The 20,877-nt window shown below is 43.4% G+C and overlaps 2 protein-coding genes across 2 annotated transcripts; one reads left to right on the top strand and one right to left on the bottom strand.

Annotated features, from left to right (window-relative positions):
• Positions 1-7,730: 7,730 nt before the first annotated feature.
• On the bottom strand, positions 7,731-9,306 carry pfdn6 (prefoldin subunit 6). Its single transcript, XM_035743803.2, has 4 exons — positions 9,076-9,306; positions 8,405-8,475; positions 8,180-8,304; positions 7,731-8,054 (listed from the first exon to the last, which is right to left on the bottom strand). Exons 1-4 carry the CDS (start codon positions 9,137-9,139, stop codon positions 7,934-7,936), a joined length of 381 nt encoding a protein of 126 aa, XP_035599696.1. The 5' UTR covers positions 9,140-9,306; the 3' UTR covers positions 7,731-7,933.
• Positions 9,307-10,856: 1,550 nt separating this feature from the next.
• On the top strand, positions 10,857-13,155 carry mmgt1 (membrane magnesium transporter 1). Its single transcript, XM_035743984.2, has 4 exons — positions 10,857-11,023; positions 11,757-11,809; positions 11,931-12,034; positions 12,162-13,155. Exons 1-4 carry the CDS (start codon positions 10,939-10,941, stop codon positions 12,316-12,318), a joined length of 399 nt encoding a protein of 132 aa, XP_035599877.1. The 5' UTR covers positions 10,857-10,938; the 3' UTR covers positions 12,319-13,155.
• The last annotated feature ends 7,722 nt before the right edge of the window (positions 13,156-20,877 follow it).

Here is a 20,877-nt window from a genome sequence, read left to right as displayed (position 1 = left end):
AAGTATTTATATTTACTTCGGATCTGGAAACCCTCAACTGAAGCTAGCCAGCTAACTACCAGCTATCAGTCAGCAAACCATTGCCAGCAGTCATCAGCTAACCTTCAGCTCGGAAAGATCCCGTCAGTTCGAACAACGTGACTCTAACCAGGGCATAACGGACCTGTTATTTTTATCCCCGGATTCCTACCGCAAACTGAACATTTTCATCTGGATCTTCACAACTAGCTAACCTCAATCCCGGATGACTACTCCTGGCTAGCGTTTCCATCCCAGAGCAAGCACAAATTAGCTTGAAGCTAGCCCGACCAGAGCTCCTGGGCTACCCACCGAAGTATACTCCTGGGCTACAATATCCGGACCCCTTCTACAGCCAGTACGGGGCATGGAACCCCGCAGATCCCCTACGACTGGAATACCGACATAATCTGCCCGAGGACTCCCAACAGGCCCCTCAGGCACGACGCCCGCTGAAGGCCCATTATGCTAACCAGCTAGGCCTGCTAGCTACCTAGAGCTACTTGGAACCCTACTAATTCCACAACTGGTCTATCAACGTCACCGCACAAAGAGGCAAAACCAGACTTACCCCCATCGCGATGTCCCCCAAAGGCTAACTCTCTAGCCCCTGCTATCTGCTTGCTGGCTAACCCGGTCGGCTAACTGCTAGCTTGCCTGCCCGGTCTGCTAACTGCTAGCTCTTGCTAACTGCTTGCTTGCTAACCCGGTCTGCTAACTGCTAGCCCCTGCTAACTGCTTTCTAACCCGGCCTGCTAACTGCTAGCTTGCCCCGGTCTACTAACTGCTATTTTCCGGCCCCGGCCTGCTAACTGCTAGCTTACCTTCCCGGTCTGTAACTGCTAGCCCATGCTAACTGCTTGCTTGCTAACCCGGCCTGCTAACTGCTAGCTTGTTTAGCCCCGGCCTACAAACTGTTAGCTTGTTGGCATCGGCCTGCTAACTGTCTGAATCGCTGTGTCCCCAGCCAGCCCAACCACTCACTGGACCCATATATTCACTTGGCTAAGCATTGCCTCTCTCTAACATCAATATACCTTGTCCATTACTGTCCTGGTTAGTGATTACTGTCTTATTTCACTGTAGAGCCTCTAGCCCTGCTCAATATGCCTTAATCAACCATGTTGATGTCTTAGCCGTGTCTGAATCCTGGCTTAGGAAAACCACCAAAAACCTTGAAATTTCCATTCCAAACTATAACGTATCTAAGTCTGTACCCAAACAATTTGAGCTTTTACTTCTAAATTCACCTATCCAGAAACAAGTCTCTCACTGTTGCCGCTTGCTATAGACCTCCCTCTGCCCCCAGCTGTGCCCTCGATACCATATGTGAATTGATTGCCCCCCATCTATCTTCTGAGCTCGTGCTACTAGGTGACCAAAACTGGGACATGCTTAACACCCCGGCCATCCTACAAACTAAGCTTGATGCCCTCAATCTCACACAAATGATCAATGAACCTACCAGGTTCAACCCCAAATCAGTAAACACGGGCACCCTCATAGATGTCATCCTAACTAACTCGCCCTCCAAATGCTGTTTTCAATCAAGATCTCAGCGATCACTGCCTCATTGCCTGCATCCGTAATGGGTCTGCAACCAAAAGACCACCCCTCGTCACTGTCAAACGCTCCCTGAAACATTTCTGCGAGCAGGCCTTTCTAATCGACCTGGCCGGGGTATCCTGGAAGGACATTGACCTCACCCCGTCAGTAGATGATGCCTGACTATTCTTTAAAAGTGCCTTCCTCACCATCTTAAATAAGCATGCCCCTCTCAAAAAATGTAGAACTAGGAATAGATATAGTCCTTGGTTCACTCCAGACCTGTCTGCCCTTGACCAGCACAAAAACCTCCTGTAGCGTTCTGCATTAGCATCGAATAGACCCCATGATATGCAACTTTTCAGGGAAGTTAGAAACAAATATACACAGGCAAGCTTTTTCAAACAGAAATTTGCATCCTGTAGTACTAACTCAAAAAAGATCTGGGACACTGTAAAGTCCGTGGAGAATAAGAGCACCTCATCCCAGCTGCCCACTGCTCTGAGGCTAGGAAACACTGTCACCACCGATAAATCCACTATAATTGAGAATTTCAATAAGCATTTCTCTACGGCTGGCCATGCTTTCCACTTGGCTACCCCTACCCCGGTTAACTGCCTGGCACCCTCCACAGCAACCCGCCAAAGCCCCCACCATTTCTCCTTTACCCAAATCCAGATAGCTGATGTTCTGAAAGAGCTGCAAAATCTGGACCCCTACAAATCAGCCGGGCTAGACAATCTGGACCCTCTCTTTCTAAAAAATATCTGCTGAAATTGTTGCAACCCCTATTACTAGCCTGTTCAACCTCTCTTTCGTATCGTCTGAGATTCCCAAAGATTGGAAAGCTGCCGCTGTCATCCCCCTCTTCAAAGGGGGTGACACTCTAGACCCAAACTTCTACAGACCTATATCTATCCTACCCTGTCTTTCTAAGGTCTTCGAAAGCCAAGTTAACAAACAGATTACTGGCCATTTCGAATCCCACCATACCTTATCCGCTATTCAATCTGGTTTCAGAGCTGGTCATGGGTGCACCTCAGCCACGCTCAAGGTTCTAATCGACATCATAACCGCCATCGATAAGAGACATTACTGTGCAGCCGTATTCATTGACCTGGCCAAGGCTTTCGACTCTGTCAATCATTCTTATTGGCAGACCCGGCAGCCTTGGTTTCTCAAATGATTGCCTCACCTGGTTTACCATCTACTTCTCTGATAGAGTTCAGTGTGTCAAATCGGAGGGACTGTTGTCCGGTCCTCTGACAGTCTCTATGGGTGTGCCACAGGGTTCAATTCTTGGGCCGACTCTCTTTTCTGTATACATCAATGATGTTGCTCTTGCTGCGGGTGATTCTCTGATCCACCTCTACGCAGATGACACCATTCTGTATACTTCTGGCCCCTCCTTGGACACTGTGTTACCTAACCTCCAGATGAGCTTCAATGCCATACAACTCTCATTCCGTGGCCTCCAACTGCTCTTAAACGCAAATAAAACTAAATGCATGCTATTCAATCGATCACTGCCAGCATCTGCCTGCCCGTCCAGCATCACTACTCTGGACGGCTCTGACTTAGAATACGTGGACAACTACAAATAGCTGGGTGTCTGGTTAGACTGTAAACTCTCCTTCCAGACTCACATTAAGAATCTCCAATCCAAAATTAAATCTAGAATCGGCTTCCTATATCGCAACTAAGCATCCTTCACTCATGCTGCCAAACATACCCTCGTAAAACTGACCATCCTACCAATCCTCGACTTCGGCTATGTCATCTATAAAATAGCCCCCAACACTCTTCTACTCAACAAACTGGATGCAGTCTATCACAGTGCCATCCGTTTTGTCACCAAAGCCCCATACACTACCCACCATTGCGACCTGTACGCTCTCGTTGGTTGGCCCTCGCTTCATACTCGTCTCCAAATCCACTGGCTACAGGTTATCTACAAGTCTCTGCTAGGTAAAGCCCCGCCTTATCTCAGCTCACTGGTCACCATAGCAGCATGCGCTCCAGCAGATATATCTAATATAATAATAATATAATAATAATAATAATATCTCACTGGTCACCCCCAAAGCCAATTCCTCCTTTGGTCGTCTTTCCTTCCAGTTCTCTGCTGCCAATGACTGGAATGAATTGCAAAAATCTCTGAAGACTCACATCTCCCTCACTAGCTTTAAGCACCAGCTGTCAGAGCAGCTTACAGATCACTGCACCTGTACATAGCCCATCTGTAAACAGCCCATCTATCTACCTACCTCATCCCCATACTGGTATTATTTATTTATTTAGCTCCTTTGCACCCCAGTATCTCTACCTGCACATTCATCTTCTGCCAATCTACCATTCCAGTGTTTAATTGCTATATTGTAATTACTTCGCCACCATGGCCTATTTATTTCCTTAACTTACCTTGGCAGGGTAGCCTAGTGGTTAGAGTGTTGGACTCGTAACTGAGAGGTTGCAAATTCAAACCCCTGAGCTGACAAGGTACAAATCTGTTGTTCTGCCCCCGAACAGGCAGTTAACCCACTGTTCCTAGGCTGTCATTGAAAATAAGAATTTGTTCTTAACTGAGTTGCCTAGTTAAATAAAGGTTAAAAAAATACAATTGCACTCACTGTACATAGACTTTCTTTTGTTCTACTGTATGTTTTGTTTATTCCATGTGTAACTCTGTGTTGTATGTGTCGAATTGCTACGCTTTATCTTGGCCAGGTCGCAGTTGCAAATGAGAACTTGTTCTCAACTAGCCCACCTGGTTAAATAAATGTGAAATAAAATAAATAAAAACTAATAATGAAACATATATTTAGATGAATGAAAGATAACTGTCACGCCCTGACCTTAGAGAGCCTTTTTTATTCTTTATTTGGTTAGGTCAGGGTGTGACATGGGTGGGCAAATCTATGTGTTCTATTTCTTTGTTGGCCAGGTATGGTTTGTATGATTGGAGATCATACTTGGGCAGCCTGTTTTCCACCTGAGTTTGTGGGATCTTGATTTTGTTAGTTGCTCTATAGCCTGCAGAACTTTACTGTCGTTTTGTATTTTTTTGGGGGGGGCGGTGTTCATTTTGAATAAAAGTAAGATGTTCGTCTACCACGCTGCACCTTGGTCTAATTAATCTAACGGCTGTAACAATAACATATATTCAGATGACTGAAAGATAACATATATATTTAGATGACTGTCAAGACAACTTGTTTTGTTGATTAAATTGTTGAAATTACTCATACAATTCAAGAACCCTTGTCAGTATCCACACAATTTAAGAGCCATCATCAGTATCCACGAAAATGATCAAGAATCATGGATATCCTCGAGTGAAATGTTTGGGCCTAATTTATTTTGAAAATATGTATATTTTTGACAACTGAGATCCAATGTATTTTTATATTCTTACAAATAAATACAAATGTAAAATCATCTCAGTCTTGTTTATTTGCATCTGTGTTTTGATTCATAATTTGTTATACTTTCTTGATTTGAAAACAAGTTTTAACTGCAAAAAAAGGACGGTAGCACACAGAAACATTTTGAACCTGCATAATAAAGCTAAGCAATATATGTCTTGCTGGAGAAGTGGAAGTGTTCATAACCATAAACTGGACTAAGATTGAGAACTTTGATTCACCATGGAGTCACTTCCCACCGGGTAAAAACTGGTTGAATCAACGTTGCTTCCACGTCATTTCAAGCAGAAAAAAAGATCAATGTGCTGAGGTTGAAACAACGCGGAAAAGTGATTGGATTTGAAAAAGGAAATCAAAGTAAGGGATTTAGTATTTTTTTCACCCAACTGTCTCCCTAAATCCAATGACATGGTGACATGTTTTGTTGTCTTCACGTTTGTTGACAACTCAACCAAATGTTATTCAAAACTAGACGTTGAACTGACATGTGTGCCCAGTGGGTTCATTCACATTTGAATCTCTTGAAATGTGTAATTCGATGCTTGGTGTGGTATAGTTTCACCTTTATTTTTCTTTCCCATGGAAATCTCTAAAGAGGAAGTTACATTTGCACTTGTAAAAGGCACATCGTTCTTATTTTCTCGACTGGCAGTTTGACAGTCTGCTGCAAGTAAGTGCGAATGTTATCCAAGGCGCGTATGGTGCAGGTTTGCCAGATTTACCGCCATGTGAAAATAAGGACCACAATGGAAATAAGCTGTTAAACTTTATTGTGTTATCGTTGCTGATTTTCTTAAATTGTATGTGGAGGCGTCACCAGCTGGAAGGGCCTTATGTATGGATTTCACAAATTGTCAAATAAATGAAATCAGTCAAAGTGAACCAAATCGAGGGATCTTGCATGATAATGATTTTCACATGTTGTTACTAGGCCTACTTGTGGCTATGGGTTAGTCTGAGAGCCTTAGCCATGACATCAATGATATTCTATACTGCTGCGGTGCCACGGATGCAGAGATATGATTATTCAGTGAGGATTGGTAGACCTCGTCCGCAGGCTGGATTGGGAGAAAGTGTCTGGGCTATCATAGAATAATGTTTCACAATTTTCTACAATAATGACTTGGCTAAAGTGGTCCTTAAAGTGTACATTAATTGACATGATTTACATTCATGTTTTAGCCTAACGTTTAATGTAGCGTACGCCTTCACTTTATTCCATTCTATGAATAGCTACTTTGTTCAATTGCTGTGCCAGTCTTAAATTGAGGCATTTCAGAGGGTGAGGTTTGGTGGAGGAATATTGGTTTGCAGACCAACGCGCCGTTTTCAGGCCCATTATTCATGCTGGTTAAATCCTCTTCAGGGGGGCAATGAAGGGGGAATGGTCTTACTCCGCTGGACATTAATTGCGGGGGACGCTGCACAATGCGGTCTCCGCTGTGCTCTATCCACTTTTCATTGAAATAGAAATGGGGACCGGAGCTGCGGGGGTGCACGCTTTATGTGGGCGGGGACACACCCCTTTGCTCAAGCGCAATGCTACCAGTGCGGTTTGAATGAGATTCTTCCGGTTAACATCTGGTCGCATGGTCCCGCTTGCCTGCCTCTGTAATTAGAGTAAATGTCTCGCTCCAGCAAACGACTCCCCACCTCGTTAACTCAAGTCGTGGCAAGAGCACCACGGGGTTCCTAAACATTTAACGGGAGCAAGGCTAAATGTGTATCTTTAAACCAATGTGGGGTAAAAACTTGGAAAAGTATGTTATGGGAGAAATGACTTAAAAAATTATGTTGGGATTATATTATCAGAATTTAATTTGCCAAGCCCGGAATCCCCCATGTTTGAATGACGCGTTACCTGGCTTAAAGTGAATATATAATTGACTTTATGATCTGATTAAATAACATTTACGAATATTTTGCAACACAAACAACTGTCAGGGACCTGGAGATGGAGTCCAGCAGCATCATGATAATTTTGGCTACCATGGCAGTCAGTACACGTACAACAGTACAGTGTAACGTTTGAAATTGGCCGAAATCTGTAGCCTTTTGTAAAAAAGTATGTGCTCAATAGCTATTAAACCAACATTGGGTTTATCATTGTAGCAACTTTGAAGCTGAGGATGTTAGGGAGTCAATGGGATCAGTAGCGCCATCATGTGGCACAAAGTAGTGGTGTAGAACGCTAAAAAAGAGACTTCTATTACATGGGCATACATTATTTAGTGCCTCAACAGGCTGGGAAAACAATTTGTAAATATATGTTGCATAATAATTATTCAGTGAATTTGCATCATTCACCATTAGTTTGATTTATTTTGTCCCCAACTTCTAGACTAGCCATATTAAGTAATTCATGGAATTTGAATAGTTGCTGTGGCAAGATTTTAGCCTGGTTGACACCAGACCACGTAGCAGAACTCGAATTGTGTAATCACTGTTGTCTGGAATGATCCAGTCTGTCAATTTAGCCAGGAAAGTAACATTATCGGCTTCTGCATAAAATTCAACAAAAATATAACACATGGCCATGGCCCTGATAGCAATACATATTTCACTCACTCATCCCAGTCACACTGGCTGGCTCATGGGGCACCAACAAAGTAATCACTTCTGTCAGTCTCTGGCCATCTTCCCCACCGTGCCCCAGCTCCAATACATATATATGTTCCAAATAATGTCTAGACACTGCACTGTATTTCACTAGTGACCAGCAAAAAGACGGACAACAAAGCATTTAATCACAAAAAGAAAAACAATGTATTTATTATAATAACAGCAACAGAAGTCACACTAACAAGCAGCTGCATACAATAAGTACAAAGGACAATAAGTCATTGGATTTATGGCGACATTGTTGGGTGAGTAGTAAAGCTCTGCGGCTGGATTCAGTGCTTTTCTTTCTCCCTGTATGTGTGTGCATCCATGCCATCTGTTGGTCAGACCTTGCCCACAGCCAGGCCCTGAGCCCTCTGGTACTCTTGCTGCAGACTAGACAGGACCTCACGATGCTGATCAGACTTCTTCTCCATGTCCTTTAGTAGAGTCTCATATCTTTGACTACAGCCCAAAACAGACAGAAAAATGTTACACTTCTGGATTAAATACTTTAGGCAATAAGCGGTTGTTATTTCAGACACCTTGTGGAGTTATTAAAATGAATAAACATTATCTTTCAGACTCACATCTCCCCATTTATGTATTCTAGCCTCTTTGCCACTGTGGCTTTGGCTTCCTCCAAGTCTTGCTTCACCAGAACTGGACCTATAAGCTTGTAAACTGTGTTCTGGGTGTCCAACAAGTCCAACTCCTGAAAGACGGAAAGGAAGTGTATCAGCAACGGAATATGTACTGGGATTCATTCATACTTACTGAACATTCATTGTGAAAGGATAGAGACGTGTACTCACCTCTTTGACTATATTATTCTCTGTCACCTGAGCCTCCAGTTTCTGCCTGGCTGACATGCTCTTACTAACATCTAAAGGGAATAAAAGCAACGTTAGCAAATCAGTGTGGGTCTTGACATGCACATGTAAACAATAACAACGTTGGGTACAAGAGGACCAGTGATACTGAGTGATGTAAATAGAACATAGCTATTATCCATTTCTATGGTCATGTCTATGGTAATACTATGCTGCATAGGGTGTAGCCAACTGTACAAACGATTGATCTTACGACGACCTATCGTAAGATCCTAAGACCGATCCTATGGGATGGAAGATCAGAGGGGTATACTACAAAGCAGGTTCAAGATGTTAACCAGTTAACTTGCCTGATTATTCTGAAACTGAAATAACGTTTTTTTTTAAATAAAGATACGCTTTAAATGGGTATGGAAGATCAGGTAGCAAAAGGGCAGTTGTCTAACGTTAGATTTCAAGAATAATGCACATTTTGCAAGTTACTTGTTACTTGACCTAATAGCTAGCTGTTACAGTATAACCAGACAGATGTCAATTTCTAGCTAGCTGCTGAGGTAACAATAAATGACCATGCCAGCAGAGATGTACCATACATGTAACATTACAGCTATAGCTCACGTTAGCTAGTTAGCGAGCTAACGTTAGCTACATACCTTTTTGCATCTGCTGGTATTTTTCTAGCTCCGATTGTAATTTCTTCTGAATCGCCTCTGCCATGTCTACGGTGTTTCTTATCAAGCCTTTGTTTATTTTAAACTGAAACAAAAGCAGTTCCTTATATCTAGCAGAAACAGAATATCGTGCGTGGCTAGCTCAGGAACAACCCTTCTTCTTCGATAAGATTTAGCGGCGATTGGCATCCAATACATTTTGCATTACCGCCACCTACTAGACAGGAGTATAACTCCTTTATACTTGCTTGAAAATAAAAATAAATAAACAAATACCTTACCATCTAACAGTACACGCACTAAAAACTCACCACCCTACTCCACTATTTACATATATATAGTCATGCCTCAGGCCAAAAGCCGGAAAGGACGGGACACCACCACTCTTCTGAAGTCAAATCTCATACACCCAAATACCTATCTGCAGCTGCCACCACAACCTCAATTTTCTGCGACTTACATACAATCCCTGCAGTACAGTAACCATTTCTATAAATGCTAAAAATCCAATCTTTCTGAAGCATATATCACTATCCTTCTGTACTGGTACAGGTCTACTGCTCACACCACTCTTCTCAGGATCCCTCCCCTTGAACCATCTTCCTCTACTTTCTTCACTGCCTCAGCATAAGACAACTTCTGCACTACTCTAACCCTGGAAACCTCAACCTGCCTCTCTCACAGGTTGATCCCCAGCTCCATGGGCACCCCACCCCACCCCTACAACTAACATATACCACTACTTTCCCCATGCTACACATTCCTTTGTCTTCTGCACACTTCTCACACATAGGAACCTCCCTCCTACACACTGCTGCCACAAGCACATAAGCTTGACACCTGTAACAATGTAATTTAATGTATTTGGCAAAAAAAGTTTGTACAGGATAATTTATATATCCTAACATCACTTTTTTGGGCAAGCATCCCTTCTTCTTATTCTTCTTTGTAATTGGGTTTAGCGGTGGAACAACCCATTTTTGGAGAAAAAAAGATTAAAGTAACTACTTCCAGGTAAAAATGTTTAAAGAAACTTTAGAATAGAAGTCCTTGTTTGAAAACTGTAAAGGAAGCAAAGCTGATATGAAGGGTAGCATAATTCGATCCTAAATCAAACATATATTCAATGTGTGCTCTGTAATGGACTAAAAAGGCTGTTAATCTCTTAATCCACGAGATCAGAGAGGAAGAGGCGAAGGGTAAAGGTTTTACTCAGCCCAAAATCTTTGCATGAAAATAAACCTACGATGTGAAGGATTTTTGAATGGAGGCCATTGAGAAATTGTCGAATTTGGTCAACAAAAAAATGGAATTGCTTATTTTCTATGTGAGGCTTATTTTGTCAAATAATAAGGTTGTTAGGAATGCACTGATATAAGTAAACGCAGGTGGCATTTCAGGCAAATAAAAACAACTTTATATCTGAGTGGTGCCTGTTAGAGAAAGATAGAGGACTCGTTTTAGCATGGACATTGCCATTGAAGGCTTCCACCATTTTAAAGTAGTCAACTGGGTGGGGCTTCCTATGATTTGGGAGACATTAGCCAGTGAAAAAGAAGGCATTTGACTACTTTGGGGAAATTATCAGGGGATGTAGTATTTAATTATGGATTTCATTTCCTTCGTGAGATTAGAATATTGAGAACATTGGGTAGGTTTCGACCTTCCGTCTCTTGTCTACACTAAAGGTCCAGTTGGTTGCGGTAAAGCACCTTAAAGTTGGTTGCCATCCGACATTTTTAAAAATCCCCAGAAGAAGAAGAAGGGATCAATATTCCACTTCCGGGTTCATCTTCATCGCTTACGACATTTTGTAGCGACACTGTTCATTTCCTTTCTTTCCTCATGAAGATGGCTTCGTCTTTTTGGAAAGGTGTTGTATGTGTTGGTCTATTTGCCTTGGCTCATGCAGCTTTCTCAGCCGCTCAACGTAAGTGCGATATCAAAAAAGAAGATGATCATATCTGGGTTTTTATTTTGCTCTTTAGATCAAAATCCACATAGATATCAGCCATGCAGTGAACTGCGGCCTGTTAACTAGCGCGAGCTAGCTAGCTAATTTCCATTCCACATCAATCAAAACAGTTTAGCAAGCAATGGAAATTAGTTAATATGCCAGACATATCTAACTACTAACTAGCTATTTAGTTAGTTAACTACTTAGTATATCATATTATTGTCACTGCAAGCAGCTACAGTAGCTAACAATGGGCTTTTTCAACATTGCAGCCGATAGTGCAGGCGACTGCTGACTGATCTACAAATCACCTTGTATCATAAATAAATAGTCATTGTTTGTAGATCAGTCAATGTCTGCTTGCCAACGCGATATGTTAGTACAATGTTAGCATGAAATATATATATATATTTTAATTGACTAACTAAGCCTTCGTTAAAATGAAAACAAGGACCCTCTGCTCCCCAAGTCCAAGTACTAACAGTTATGCAAATTAGATTGCAAAATCTGGGGTGTAATCATTAGTCCACAGTTCCGTTTTGCAAATAAAAATTGGACAAATTCAGAAAGGCGTTTCGTTTGCTTCCGTTTAAAAAGGAGTGAATATACCTCTGTTATGGATGGAACGAGGCTACCAACTTGTTTTGGTCTTAACTGTAACCACATTGCTTCCAGTGTGATAAATGTTATTCTCTTCTACCACCAGATCGATCCTACATGCGTCTGACAGAAAAAGAAAATGAAACCCTACCAGTAGATGTAAGTTATTTAATACTGTTGTATAATACTGCTAGTTAATTTTATATTATTTATTATATTCGTTGATGTTTATCTATTGTATTCATTGCTCCGTTTGCCATATTTTCATTTTGTTTTGCAGATTGTCTTACAGACTTTGTTAGCGTTTGTTCTGACCATTTATGGTATAGTCCACATTGCGGGAGAGTTCAAAGAAATGGATGCCTCCTCAGAGCTGAAAAACAAGTAAGCCACCATTTCATATTAGTCATGGACTTTCCTATATGGATAACCCTATGTTGTTATTGACCCATCTCACTGAAAACATGAGTATAGTTTAAACTAGACTCAATACCCTCTTCCCATTTTTCAGGACATTTGACACGTTGAGGAACCACCCATCTTTCTACATGTTCAATCATCGGGGTAGGGTGCTCTTCCGCTCCCCTGACCAAGAGGCTTCCGCTGTCCCGAACCCACAGGCCCTGCCCAACCCCCTGCGGCTTCGCAAGCTGGATCATTTGCACTGAGACTGGCCTTCTCTGCCCACATGTCTTTATTTCTGTGCAGATGAGCTTATTGGTTAGATGGAGGGAAAAGTAATTTCTCCCACTTTTAATTTGTCTTTGTACATATATTAATATGCTGTACAAATTTGCATCTTTCCATGAATGTGGTTACCATATTTAACTCCTGACTGTGCCAACCAACCCCCCAGTTTTCAGGCATATTTGTTTGTATATAATTGTTATTGCTTAGGAGTTGTAAGGATTTGACACCTCATCCCCTACCTCTTCCTAACAGCATGGGGGAAATTTTCCCCTTTGTTGGACAAGGGGCATAATAGAATGATTTCTGTTTTGTTTACCACGCATATGTCTATCATGAGCAGCTGTCTGGAACTATTTATTTCATATTTTATCTGCAGATATGAGATTTGTTTTATGGAGTAAAAAGCCTTCACTTCAGTTAAAGAATTCATGACCATTCATTATGCCGATCTGTTGCAAAACGTTTCTTAAATGGGAGCAAATGAAGCGAGGAGGGACTAATCTGAAATTGTCCAATTGAAACACTCTTGTTTAAATGATTACACCCCTGATCTCCTGGAGTTTGAAATTAGGCTTTTGAGTTTATTCTGTATGCAATAAAGAGTTATTACAGTCGGAGTCACAAACGTCAAGCCTGAAGGGTGCAGCATGGAAAGCAGAGTAAGGCAGTGTTCCAGAAATGTTAATGATACTATGAACACTAAGTAGAGACTAATGGTACATTTATTTGAGCCTATGTGTTTTTTTTCTTCATTTTACATTTTGGTTAAGATTAACTCCCTGTTTTTAACTTAATAAAATCATACTGAGATTTTATCAATGTCCGGCTGCATGTTCTTTTGATGCATTTATCCTCAAAGGTAACTAAATGCATGTAATATCTTGCACATCCACTACAGTTTATATATATATGAAAGTATGTGGACACCCCTTCAAATGAGTGGATTTGGCTATTTCAGCCTCACCCATTGCATAAAATCTCCATAGACAAACATTGGCAGAACGGCCTTCCTGAAGAGCTCAGTGACTTTCAATGTGACACCGTCATAGGTTGCCACCTTGCCAACAAGTAAGTTCGTCATATTTCTGCCCTGGTAGTGCTGCTCTGGTCAACAAAATGTTATTTGTCATATGTGCCAAATACAAGTGTAAACGTATTTTAAATTTAACTTGGCAAGTCAGTTAAGAACAAATTCTTATTGACAATGATGGCCTACCGAGGAACAGTGGGTTAACTGCATTGTTCAGGGGCAGAACAACAGATTTTTTTTTACCTTGTCAGCTCGGGGATTTGATCCAGCAACCTTTCTGTTACTGGTCTAATGCTCTAACCACTAGGATACCTGCTGCCCGACCATACAGTGAAATGCTTACTTTACAAGCCCTTCACCAACAATGCAGTTTTAATAAAAAATCATTAAAGAGCAGCAGTAAATAACACTAGCGTGGCTATATACAGGGGGCACTGGTACAGAGTCAATGTGGAGACTATATACAGGGTGTTACGGTACAGAGTCAATGTGGAGGCTATATACAGGGGGCACTGGTACAGAGTCAATGTGGAGACTATATACAGGGTGTTACGGTACAGAGTCAACAGTGGAGACTATATACAGGGGGTACTGGTACAGAGTCAATGTGGAGGCTATATACAGGGGGCACTGGTACAGAGTCAATGTGGAGGCTATATACAGGGGGCACTGGTACAGAGTCAATGTGGAGACTATATACAGGGTGTTACGGTACAGAGTCAAAGTGGAGACTATATACAGGGTGTTTCGGGTACAGAGTCAACAGTGGAGACTATATACAGGGGTACTGGTACAGAGTCAATGTGGAGGCTATATACAGGGGGCACTAGTACACTAGTACAGAGTCAATGTGGAGGCTATATACAGGGGGCACTGGTACAGAGTCAATGTGGAGGCTATATACAGGGGGGTACTGGTACAGAGTCAATGTGGAGACTATATACAGGAGGCACTGGTACAGAGTCAAATGTGGAGACTATATACAGGAGGTTACGGATACAGAGTCAATGTGGAGACTATATACAGGGGTACTGGTACAGAGTCAATGTGGAGGCTATATAATAATAATAATAATATGCAGGGGGACACTCATGGTGCAGAGTCAAATGTGGAGACTATATACAGGGTGTTACGGTGTTACAGAGTCAACAGTGGAGACTATATACAGGGGGTACTGGTACAGAGTCAATGTGGAGGCTATATACAGGGGGCACTGGTACAGAGTCAATGTGGAGGCTATATACAGGGGGCACTGGTACAGAGTCAATGTGGAGACTATATACAGGGTGTTACGGTACAGAGTCAAAGTGGAGACTATATACAGGGTGTTTCGGGTACAGAGTCAACAGTGGAGACTATATACAGGGGGTACTGGTACAGAGTCAATGTGGAGGCTATATACAGGGGGCACTAGTACAGAGTCAATGTGGAGGCTATATACAGGGGGTACTGGTACAGAGTCAATGTGGAGGCTATATACAGGGGGTACTGGTACAGAGTCAATGTGGAGACTATATACAGGAGGCACTGGTACAGAGTCAATGTGGAGACTATATACAGGGTGTTACGGTACAGAGTCAATGTGGAGACTATATACAGGGGGTACTGGTACAGAGTCAATGTGGAGGCTATATACAGGGGGCACTGGTAGAGTCAAATGTGGAGGCTATATACAGGGGGCACTGGTACAGAGTCAAATGTGGAGACTATATACAGGAGGCACTGATACAGAGTCAATGTGGAGACTATATACAGGGGGCACTGGTACAGAGTCAATGTGGAGACTATATCCAGGGTGTTACGGTACAGAGTCAATGTGGAGACTATATACAGGGGGTACTGGTACAGAGTCAATGTGGAGACTATATACAGGGTGTTACAGTACAGAGTCAATGTGGAGACTATATACAGGGGGTACTGGTACAGAGTCAATGTGCGGGGGGCACCGGTGTCGAGGTAATTGAGGTAATATACACATGTAGGTAGAGATATTAAAGTGACTGCATAGATAATAACAGAGTAGCAGCAGCGTAGAAGGGGGGGTGCAAATAGTCTAGGTAACAATTTGATTGGCTGTTCAGGACTCTTATGGCTTGGGGGTAGAAGCTGTTTAGAAGCCTATTGGACCTAGACTTTTTGCTCCGGTACCGCTTGCTGTGCGGTAGCAGAGAGAACAGTCTATGACTAGGGTAGCTGGAGTCTTTGACAATTTCTAAGGCCTTCCTCTGACACCGCCTGTATTAGAGGTCCCAGGCAGACTAAATAACTTTTTTGCCCACTTTGAGGACAATACAGTGCCACTGACACGGCCTGCAACGAAAACATGCGGACTCTCCTTCACTGCAGCCGAGGTGAGTAAGACATTTAAACGTGTTAACCCTCGCAAGGCTGCAGGCCCAGACGGCATCCCCAGCCGCGCCCTCAGAGCATGCGCAGACCAGCTGGCCGGTGTGTTTACGGACATATTCAATCAATCCCTATACCAGTCTGCTGTTCCCACATGCTTCAAGAGGGCCACCATTGTTCCTGTTCCCAAGAAAGCTAAGGTAACTGAGCTAAACGACTTCCGTCATCATGAAGTGCTTTGAGAGACTAGTCAAGGACCATATCACCTCCACCCTACCTGACACCCTAGACCCACTCCAATTTGCTTACCGCCCAAATAGGTCCACAGACGATGCAATCTCAACCACACTGCACACTTCCCTAACCCATCTGGACAAGAGGAATACCTATGTGAGAATGCTGTTCATCGACTACAGCTCGGCATTCAACACCATAGTACCCTCCAAGCTCGTCATCAAGCTCGAGACCCTGGGTCTCGACCCCGCCCTGTGCAACTGGGTACTGGACTTCCTGACGGGCCGCCCCCAGGTGGTGAGGGTAGGCAACAACATCTCCTCCCCGCTGATCCACAACACTGGGGCCCCACAAGGGTGCGTTTTGAGCCCTCTCCTGTACTCCCTGTTCACCCACGACTGCGTGGCCATGCACGCCTCCAACTCAATCATCAAGTTTGCGGACGACACAACAGTGGTAGGCTTGATTACCAACAACGACGAGACGGCCTACAGGGAGGAGGTGAGGGCCCTCGGAGTGTGGTGTCAGGAAAATAACCTCACACTCAACGTCAACAAAACTAAGGAGATGATTGTGGACTTCAGGAAACAGCAGAGGGAACACCCCCCTATCCACATCGATGGAACAGTAGTGGAGAGGGTAGCAAGTTTTAAGTTCCTCGGCATACACATCACAGACAAACTGAATTGGTCCACTCACACAGACAGCATCGTGAAGAAGGCGCAGCAGCGCCTCTTCAACCTCAGGAGGCTGAAGAAATTTGGCTTGTCACCAAAAGCACTCACAAACTTCTACAGATGCACAATCGAGAGCATCCTGGCGGGCTGTATCACCGCCTGGTACGGCAACTGCTCCGCCCTCAACCGTAAGGCTCTCCAGACGGTAGTGAGGTCTGCACAACGCATCACCGGGGGCAAACTACCTGCCCTCCAGGACACCTACACCACCCGATGTTACAGGAAGGCCATAAAGATCATCAAGGACATCAACCACCCGAGCCACTGCCTGTTCACCCCGCTATCATCCAGAAGGCGAGGTCAGTACAGGTGCATCAAAGCTGGGACCGAGAGACTGAAAAACAGCTTCTATCTCAAGGCCATCAGACTGTTAAACAGCCACCACTAACATTGAGTGGCTGCTGCCAACACACTGACACTGACACTGACTCAACTCCAGCCACTTTAATAATGGGAATTGATGGGAAATGATGTAAATATATCACTAGCCACTTTAAACAATGCTACCTTATATAATGTTACCTACCCTACATTATTAATCTCATACGCATACGTATATACTGTACTCTATATCATCGACTGCATCATTATGTAATACATGTATCACTAGCCACTTTAACTATGCCACTTTGTTTACATACTCATCTCATATGTATATACTGTACTCGATACCATCTACTGTATCTTGCCTATGCTGCTCTGTACCATCACTCATTCATGTTTCCTTATGTACATATTCTTTATCCCCTTACACTGTGTATAAGGAATTGTTAGTTAGCTTACTTGTTGGTTATTACTGCATTGTCGGAACTAGAAGCACAAGCATTTCGCTACACTCGCATTAACATCTGCTAACCATGTGTATGTGACAAATAAAATCTGATTTGATTTGATTTGGATGGCAGAAAGCTTGGCCCGGTGATGTACTGGGCCGTACACACTACCCTCTGTAGTACCTCGCTGTCAGAGGCCGAGCAGTTGCCACACCAGGCAGTGATGCAACCCGTCAGGATGCTTTCGATGGTGCAGCTGTAAAACCTTTTGAGGATCTGAGGACCAATGCCAAATCTTTTCAGTCTCCTGAGCGGGAATAGGTTTTGTCGTGCCCTCTTCACGACTGTCTGGTGTGCTTGGACCATGTTAGTTTGTTGGTGGATGTGGACACCAAGGAACTTGAAGCTCTCAACCTGCTCCAATACAGTCCCGTTGACGAGAATGGGGGCGTGCTTGTCCTCCTTTTCCGGTAGTCCACAATCATCTCCTTTGTCTTGATCACGTTGAGGGAGCGGTTGTTGTCCTTGCACCACACGGTCAGGTTTCTGACCTCCTCCCTATAGGCTGTCTCATCACTGACGGTAATCAGGCCTACCACTTTTTGTCATCAGAAAACTTAATGATGGTGTTGGAGTCGTGCCTGGCCGTGCAGTTATGAGTGAATAGGGAGTACAAGAGGGGACTGAGAACGCACCCCTGAAGGGCCCCCGTGTTGAGGATCAGCGTGGAAGATGTGTTGTTACCTACCCTCACCACCTGGGGTCGGCCCGTCAGGAAGTTCAGGAACCAGTTGCAGAGGGAGATGTTCAGTCCCAGGGTCCTTAGCTTAGTGATGAGCTTTGAGGTCATTATGGTGTTGAACACTGAGCTGTAGTCAATGAATAGCATTCTCACATAGGGGTTCCTTTTGTCCAGGTGTGAAAGGGCAGTGTGGAGTGTAATAGAGATTGCATCATCTGTGGATCTGTTGGTACGGTGTGCAAATTGGAGTGAGTCTACGGTTTCTGGGATAATTGTGTTGATGTGAGCCATGACCAGCCACTTTCTCATGGTTTCTGGAGGGAAATGCTGTAGGAATGCTCAACCGGTGTCGCTCATCCAGCTGACAGAAACTTTCAACCGTTTTTTCCCATTAAGCAGCGAGTCGGAGTCTGAGGCCGAGCCTTCTCTTGTCTCTACTCCTCCCGTTACTGGATCTGAGACGCCGAAGCTTCCCACCATTATCTCTGACAAATTGAAAACCCTAGTCATTGGCGACTCCATTACCCGCAGTATTAGACTTAAAACGAATCATCCAGCGATCATACACTGTTTACCAGGGGGCAGGGCTACCGATGTTAAGGCTAATCTGAAGATGGTGCTGGCTAAAGCTAAAACTGGCGAGTGTAGAGTATAGAGATATTGTTATCCACGTTGGCACCAAAGATTTTAGGATGAAACAGTCAGAGGTCACCAAGTGCAACATAGCTTCAGCGTATAAATCAGCTCGAAAGATGTCTTGGCATGGAGTAATTGTCTCTGGCCCCCTCCCAGTTAGGGAGAGTGATGAGCTCTACAGCAGAGTCTCACAACTCAATCGCTGGTTGAAAACTGTTTTCTGCCCCTCCCAAAAGATAGAATTTGTAGATAAATTGGCCCTCTTTCTGGGACTCAACCACAACACAAACAGGACCAAGCCTGGCCTGCTGAGGAGTGACAGACAACATCCTAGCTGGAGGGGTGCTCTCATCTTATCAACAAACATAGACAGGGCTCTAACTCCTCTAGCTCCACAATGATGTAGGGTGCAGGCCAGGCAGCCGGCTGTTAGCCAGCCTGCCAGCTTAGTAGAGTCTGCCACTAGCACAGTCAGTGTAGTCAGCTCAGCTCAGGAGCATCAAAAGTCATGCTATAAATTCACAGACAACACAAAGATTCCTTGATGCCCTTCCAGACTCCCTCTGCCTACCCAAGGACGTCAGAAGACAAAAATCAGTTAACCACCTAACTGAGGAACTCAATTAAACCTTGCGCAATACCCTAGATCCTGTTGCACCCCTAAAAACTAAAAACATTTCTCATAAGAAACTAGCTCCCAGGTATACAGAAAATACCCAAGCTCTGAAGCAAGCTTCCAGAAAATTGGAATGGAAATGGCGCCACACCAAACTTGAAGTCTTCCGACTAGCTTGGAAAGACAGTACCATGCAGTATCGAAGAGCCCTTACTGCTGCTCGATCATCCTATTTTCCCAACTTAATTGAGGAAAATGAGAACAACCCTACATTTCTTTTTGATACTGTCGCAAAGCTAACTAAAAAGCAGCATTCCCCAAGTGAGGATGGCTTTCACTTCAGCAGTAATAAATTCATGAACTTCTTTGAGGAAAAGATCATGATTATTAGAAAGCAAATGACAGACTCCTCTTTAAATCTGCGTATTCCTTCAAAGCTCAGTTGTCCTGAGTCTACACAACTCTGCCAGGACCTAGGATCAAGAGAGACACTCAAGTGTTTTAGTACTGTATCTCTTGACTCAATGATGAAAATAATCATGGCCTCAAGCTGCATATTGGACTCTATTCCAACTAAACTACTGAAAGAGCTGCTTCCTGTGCTTGGCCCTCCTATGTTGAACATAAGAAACGGCTCTCTATCCACCGGATGTGTACCAAACTCACTAAAAGTGGCAGTAATAAAGCCTCTCTTGAAAAAGCCAAACCTTGACCCAGAAAACATTAAAAAACTATCGGCCTATATCGAATCTTCCATTCCTCTCAAAGATTTTAGAAAAGGCTGTTGCGCAGCAACTCACTGCCTTCCTGAAGACAAAAAATGTATACGAAATGCTTCAGTCTGGTTTTAGACCCTATCATAGCACTGAGACTTGTGAAGGTAGTAAATTACCTTTTAATGGCGTCAGACCGAGGCTCTGCATCTGTCATCGTGCTCCTAGACCTTAGTGCTGCTTTTGATACCATCGATCACCACATTCTTTTGGAGAGATTGGAAACCCAAATTGGTCTACACGGCAAGTTCTGGCCTGGTTTAGATCTTATCTGTCGGAAAGATATCAGTTTGTATCTGTGAATGGTTTGTCCTCTGACCAATCAACTGTACATTTTGGTGTTCCTCAAGGTTCCGTTTTAGGACCACTATTGTTTTCACTATATATTTTACCTCTTGGGGATGTCATTCGAAAACATAATGTTAACTTTCACTGCTATGCGGATGACACACAGCTGTACATTTCAATTAAACATGGTGAAGCCCCAAAATTGCCCTCGCTAGAAGCCTGTGTTTCAGACAAAAGGAAGTGGATGGCTGCAAACTTTTTACTTTTAAACTCGGACAAAACACAGATGCTTGTTCTAGGTCCCAAGAAAGAAAGAGATCTTCTGTTGAATCTGACAATTAATCTTAATGGTTGTACAGTCG

This window comes from Oncorhynchus keta, chromosome 30 (genome assembly GCF_023373465.1).
Source record: "Oncorhynchus keta strain PuntledgeMale-10-30-2019 chromosome 30, Oket_V2, whole genome shotgun sequence".
Classification (NCBI taxonomy): domain Eukaryota; kingdom Metazoa; phylum Chordata; class Actinopteri; order Salmoniformes; family Salmonidae; genus Oncorhynchus; species Oncorhynchus keta.
Note: the sequence above shows the minus strand (reverse complement) of the source record. Positions and strands in the feature narration are given on the sequence as shown.